The sequence below is a fragment of the Garra rufa genome, chromosome 1 (assembly GCF_049309525.1).
Source record: "Garra rufa chromosome 1, GarRuf1.0, whole genome shotgun sequence".
NCBI lineage: Eukaryota > Metazoa > Chordata > Actinopteri > Cypriniformes > Cyprinidae > Garra > Garra rufa.
The window spans coordinates 25,284,294-25,290,327 of NC_133361.1; the positions used below are offsets into that span (position 1 = coordinate 25,284,294).

General features: G+C 30.7%; 1 protein-coding gene across 1 annotated transcript; it reads right to left on the minus strand.

Annotated features, from left to right (window-relative positions):
* Nucleotides 1–288: 288 nt before the first annotated feature.
* On the minus strand, nucleotides 289–2,773 carry pmp22a (peripheral myelin protein 22a). Its single transcript, XM_073849371.1, has 5 exons — nucleotides 2,617–2,773; nucleotides 1,678–1,767; nucleotides 1,473–1,566; nucleotides 1,199–1,339; nucleotides 289–1,113 (listed from the first exon to the last, which is right to left on the minus strand). Exons 2-5 carry the CDS (start codon nucleotides 1,753–1,755, stop codon nucleotides 953–955), a joined length of 474 nt encoding a protein of 157 aa, XP_073705472.1. The 5' UTR covers nucleotides 1,756–1,767; nucleotides 2,617–2,773; the 3' UTR covers nucleotides 289–952.
* Between the last annotated feature and the right edge of the window lie 3,261 nt (nucleotides 2,774–6,034).

Consider the following 6,034-nt stretch of genomic DNA (forward strand, 5'->3'; position numbering starts at 1 on the left):
GAAAATACTGAGAAAATCGCATTTAAAGTTGTCCAAATGAAGTTCTTAGCAATGCATATTACTAATCAAAAATTAAGTTTTGATACATTTATGGTACAAAATATCTTAATGGAACACAATCTTTACTTGATATCCTACTGTTTTTTGGAATAAAAGAAAAAATTATAATTTTGACCCATACAATGTATTTTTGGCTATTGCTACAAATATGCTACTTAAGATTGGTCTTGTGGTCCAGGGTCACATATTTGGTCTTCCTGTAAGTATTGAAAATTGAGACAAGGAAAAAAAAATTAGATATTTATTATTTTTCTTAAACAAACAAAAAAATAATACAGAAAGACGACATCTCATAAAGTGATATAATCACAGGTAAAATATGCGTTATAAAATGTTTTTGTGAGATTTAAACACAACATTTGAGCCTATAGGTATATCTAGCTATAACGTTCAGCAATGGTAAATACATAGCACCATTTCCAAAGAATTTCGAACACAAAACAAGACAATTCTTCGTTTTAGTACTCTGGAATTTGGATACGAGAGAAATTTCAAGTCGACGTCAACAAATTCCCTTTGAGAATACACTTTATTAAAACAAGATATTTGAAAAGGGTTATAACACACAATACAAAACAAAAAGAGACCGATACCTTTCCTATTATCTCTCCTCCAAAATCTTAAAAAGCCAAGGCCTTCATTGACACTTCATAGCATTACTATTTACAAAAAAGCCATTTAAAAGTGATATAAATAGGCTCACCAGCCAAAGACACCTTTTTCTGTGTGTCATGCACAGTGTGTCTTCGCTGTATTCAATCTTCATGAACTGTCAGTTTCTTTGATCACATTAAGGTCTAAATATTCAGGCCTGGAGGAGACGGCCGTTAGGTTAGAGTCTGTCATCCGAGTAGTGTTCTCAGTTCTACAACGATCCCTGAGGCCTGAACTCTCATTCTTTCTTCCTCAGGACAATGTAAATGAAGCCGCTGATGAGCGTGAGAGGGAAAGCCAGCCAGGCCAGAACGAAGGCGTATCCGTAAGAATCACTTTCATTTTTCCACTCCGGACTCATCACCGTGTAGATGATGGCCCCGCTCATCACAAACAGACCTTCGGGAGACAGAAAGAAACAATAAGAATGTAGACGAGCTCCTTCAGGTGAAACAAGTCAAATGCGATTTGAGGAAATACTCACTGGCGAGGACCTGGAAGACGGCCGTGAAAAAGAAGCGACCTCCCTTTACGAGAGTAAAGAGCTGGCAGAGGAAGACGACGAAGGAGATCAAGCAGAAAATCGTGGCTAGGACCATGAGGGCTTGAACTGCTTGAAGCCAGTCTGACAGATTGAAGAGAAAATCGGAATGAAGAAATATGCACACACTTACAGTCATATGTTTCTATTTCGTGTAAGAATGCATTTTGGAACTTTGGAAGTTTTCAAAGACTTTTAAAATCTAAATTTAACTCACCAGCATCATTAGTCCCACTGCAGTGATATCCTCCGTTATTATGTGTGCAGTCATACCAGAGGTCATAACTGCTACCTCCATCTGTTCTCCAGGCCTTTTTTTTTTTAGAAACATCAATATGATTACATACACATGAATCACCTTTACTAAATTTCAGCTCAAACCATCAATAATCCAAAGCAAACGCAAACAAGGTGATACTCACATTAGCACATGTGGCAATGAAGAGAATGATAAGGACAGTCAGATGCAAGACTATCGTTGCGAACAGAATGGCCAGCATTTTTGGGTTCGTCTAAGAGAACAGAAACAGAAAGTAATCACAGCTCCTCCTTAAAAAGTCTACACACCTGGCGGCTTTAAAGCGGGAAACTATTATCATGCAGTTCCACGGCTATCCACCAGATTGCGCTGCTTTCTAACTTATCTCAACCTAAACACCCCGTCAGTTCTGTCTATTTTCTTTCTTCTCCTACATTTTAATCAAAAACATCTGTATTGTACATACATTACGTTGATAATTACACTAATCACGGTGCAATGTTTGAAAAGCCGTCTAATCTAAACGTTTATATTTATCAGAAAAACACATCCCACATGCAGTCACGTCAATTTTTTTTTTCTGGAGGTGCCGCCTTTTTTTTCGTCACGTCGTAACTGTTTATCTGTGAGTATTTTTAATTTTCTCTAGAAACTAAAGATTGCCAGAAGCTAACAAATAAGTATCAATAAAAGTTTTGTCCACGAACTTAGCAAGACTTCGGAAGCAGACAAAAAGAAAAGGAGGGGAAAGTTCCAACGCAGTTGGTTTTCATCCAGAGGAGGTATTGCAAAACTTCGCAAAAGAGTATGACTGAAATCAAAACTTAAGATATGCGCATATCAAAATACGACTATTAGGCTACTAAGAATATAATTAACGTAAACAAACCGTAAGAATACGCGTAATAGTTTTAATAATAAACTTTGAATAAGAGAAAAGACAAACGATGAGCGAATTGAGCGTAGCACGTCTCCAGAAGGAAAATAACAGGCTAGTAAACAGATGTTTACTATTGAGTATCTCCCGATGAGCAAATATTCCACAAATGAACAGAATTAAAAAAAAAAAGAAAGAGGAAACGTCCATTGTTCTCCGACTTACAGGTGAGAGGAGAGATGAAACAAATCCTTGAAAAGCGAAAGAGCGCAGGAAGAAAACACTGGGTTGCCTTTACTATGGGATCCCACTATAGATTCTCAAAGCACGAGTCTCTGTATTCCAGATGTAGTACCACAGCAGTATTTGCTTTTTTTCCTCCTTTCTTTCTTTTTTTTTTTTTTCGTCGGAAACGTGAGAACACCGCCCTGGAGCGTCACTACGTCACACTCTTTCTTTTCCCTCCCAAACTTCACAGCTTCTCACTTTTAAAAGCTTAGATAGAAAAGTATCTTACGCATTTATTCAATCTTTGGAAACGTTCCTGAAAGGATTTAAACTAGAGTAGAGTTTATGTTAGAGTTTAAGTTAACTGTTTAAATAATCGGCATATACAGAATGGCATTGGTTTTATTATAAAAGTATGAAATTGGAGCTTATGCATTTTGCACACTTCTAGCCAGGTCAGCTTTGTCTTTTATTTCGAAAGAATTGTGATTTAGTAACATAGGGCGCGTCTCAATGTGCGAGTGTTTATAGTGTGTACTAGCCCCGTAGGCCCCTCCCAGTGGCCCCACGGTATGCCCAGAATGTTGGCATGTGTCTGTTTACTTCTGCATTTGGACTGCATAGCGAACAGATCCCGTAATAGTCGCTTTGAAGTCACATGCGACTTTTGTTAAACTTTTTGAATAAAACTTTCGCATGTCTGCTCGTAAATGTTTGATCCTCTCAACGCTTGAATATGTTTTGGTGCAGTCAGCGTGACTATAAGCGCCCCCTTCTTTGTCCCGCCCTCATCAGGAGTCCCATGGCAGCAGCTGTGTTTGTAAATACAGTGAGGGAGGCGTTCCCTGTGCCAGTGCTGGTTTTTGTTTTTTCTGTGCTCTGCTTAGGGTTTGAGTGTTGGACGGCATTGCTGTGGGTTGGCTCAGGAGCTCGGCTCTTCTGTGAGATGGATGGATTATGGGTCAGAGTAATGGGCGAGTGGCGGGAGGGCAATACGTTTAACCTGATGTCTCTGTTTGATGCAGGTCATAGGGAGGGTTGTAAATATACAGACTTGACGTGCTGGCTGTCCACCCACTGTACGAGTGCTGGCAGTGGACCATTAAGAATCTTATAATTGGTGCTCAGCAAGATTTTTATGTTTTTGGTTCATGAGAGAATTAAACCATTTATCAATTACATCATAAAAATGGGAAATAAATCATTAGAAATAAATATTAGAAATAAACTGCAAGAGCCAATAATTTGTTAAATAATGGAAATGTAAATTAACTATTAAAATTTCATAAATAATTTTAAAATAAAAACAAATAAACATTTGCTTAAAATGATGAAATATTCGGTTTGTTTATGAGCTGAGGAAAAGCTAATAATTCATTAAATCATAAAATAGGAAATACATATTATAAATAAATGGATACAAGAGGTTTGTGAGATGATGAAAAGCAAATAATTATAATTTCATAAATAATTTTAAAATAAAAACAAATTAGCTTAAAAGGATGACATATTTTATTTGTTTAAGAGTTAAAGAAAAGCTAATAGTTAAAAGTAAATATAAATAAACGGCAAGAAATTTGTGAGATGATGACAAGCAAATAATTCATTAAATAATGAAAAAGGTAAATAAATAAATAAAGTAAAAATTAAATAAATTAAAAATAAATTAAATGATAAAATTGGTAATAAATAAAACTAAACACTGCAGGAGGGCAGGAGGTTAATTATTTAATAAATAATAATTCATTAAATAATAAAAATGTGAAAAAAATTAAAATACTAATTTAAAATTTCATAAATAATTTTAAAATAAAAACAAATAAACATTTACTTAAAAAGTAAAATATGTTATTTGTTTATAAGTTGATGACAAGCTAATAATTAAATCATAAAATGGGAAATTAATAATTATAAAGAAATTGTATATATAAAAAGCTAATAATTCATTAAATAATGAAAATGTTAAATAAATAAATAAGTATAATTTCATAAATAATAAAAGGATGAAATATTTAATTTGTTTAAGAGTTGAAGAAAAGCTAATAGTTAATTAAATCATAGAATGGGAGATAATATATATAGCTTATGAATTGAAGAAAACTGGAAATAAAACTAAATACACTGCAGGAGGTTAATTATTTAATAAATAATAATTCATTAAGTAATTAAAATGTGGAAAAAATTTAAATACTAATTTAAAATTTCATAAATAATTTTAAAATAAAAACAAATAAACATTTACTTAAAAAGTAAAATATGTTATTTGTTTATAAGTTGATGACAAGCTAATAATTAAATCATAAAATGGGAAATTAATAATTATAAAGAAATTGTATATATAAAAAGCTAATAATTCATTAAATAATGAAAATGTTAAATAAATAAATAAGTATAATTTCATAAATAATAAAAGGATGAAATATTTAATTTGTTTAAGAGTTGAAGAAAAGCTAATAGTTAATTAAATCATAGAATGGGAGATAATATATATAGCTTATGAATTGAAGAAAACTGGAAATAAAACTAAATACACTGCAGGAGGTTAATTATTTAATAAATAATAATTCATTAAGTAATTAAAATGTGGAAAAAAATTAAATACTAATTTAAAATTTCATAAATAATTTTAAAATAAAAACAAATAAACATTTACTTAAAAAGTAAAATATGTTATTTGTTTATAAGTTGATGACAAGCTAATAATTAAATCATAAAATGGGAAACTAGTAATTATAAATAAATTGTATAAATAAACTGCAAGAGGTTTGTGAGATGATGAAAAGCTAATAATTCATTAAATAATAAATGTAAAATAAATAAAGAATTATAATTTTATAAATAATTGTAAAATGGAAACAAATAAAAAACATTTGATTATAAAGGATGAAATATTTAATTTGTTTATGAGCTGACGAAAGCTAATAATTTATTAAATCATAAAATGGAAATAAATAATTATAAATACATATTATGAATAAACAGCAAATGGTTTGTGGGATGATCAAAAATTAACATTTCATTAAATAATGAAATTGTAAAAATAAATAATGATAATTTCATAAATAATTTAAAAATAAAAACAAACATATGCTTAAAAAGGATGAAATATTCTGTTAACAATTAATTCAATTTAAAAATAGGAAAAAAAATATTATTAATAAACTTCAAGAGGTTTGTTAGATGAAAGAATAATAATTCATTAAATAATAATAATAATAATAATAATAATAATGTAAAATAAATAAATAATTATAACGTTATAAATCATTTTAAATAAAGCCAAAAAAAACATTTGCCTAAAAAGGATGAAATATTTTGTTTATTGTTTATGAGTAATTATAATATTATAAACTGTAAGGGTTTGTAAGAGGATGAAAAGCTAATAATTTATTAAATAATGAAAATGTAAAAGAAA

Excerpts from the sequence above, each read along its gene's own strand:
- pmp22a (XM_073849371.1), bottom strand. The coding sequence starts at position 1,755 with ATGCTGGCCATTCTGTTCGCAACGATAGTCTTGCATCTGACTGTCCTT. Across the intron at positions 1,567-1,677 it reads TCATTGCCACATGTGCTAAT|GCCTGGAGAACAGATGGAGG; the intron begins GTGAGTATCACC and ends AAAAAAAAAAAG. Across the intron at positions 1,340-1,472 it reads CAGTGGGACTAATGATGCTG|ACTGGCTTCAAGCAGTTCAA; the intron begins GTGAGTTAAATT and ends TCAATCTGTCAG.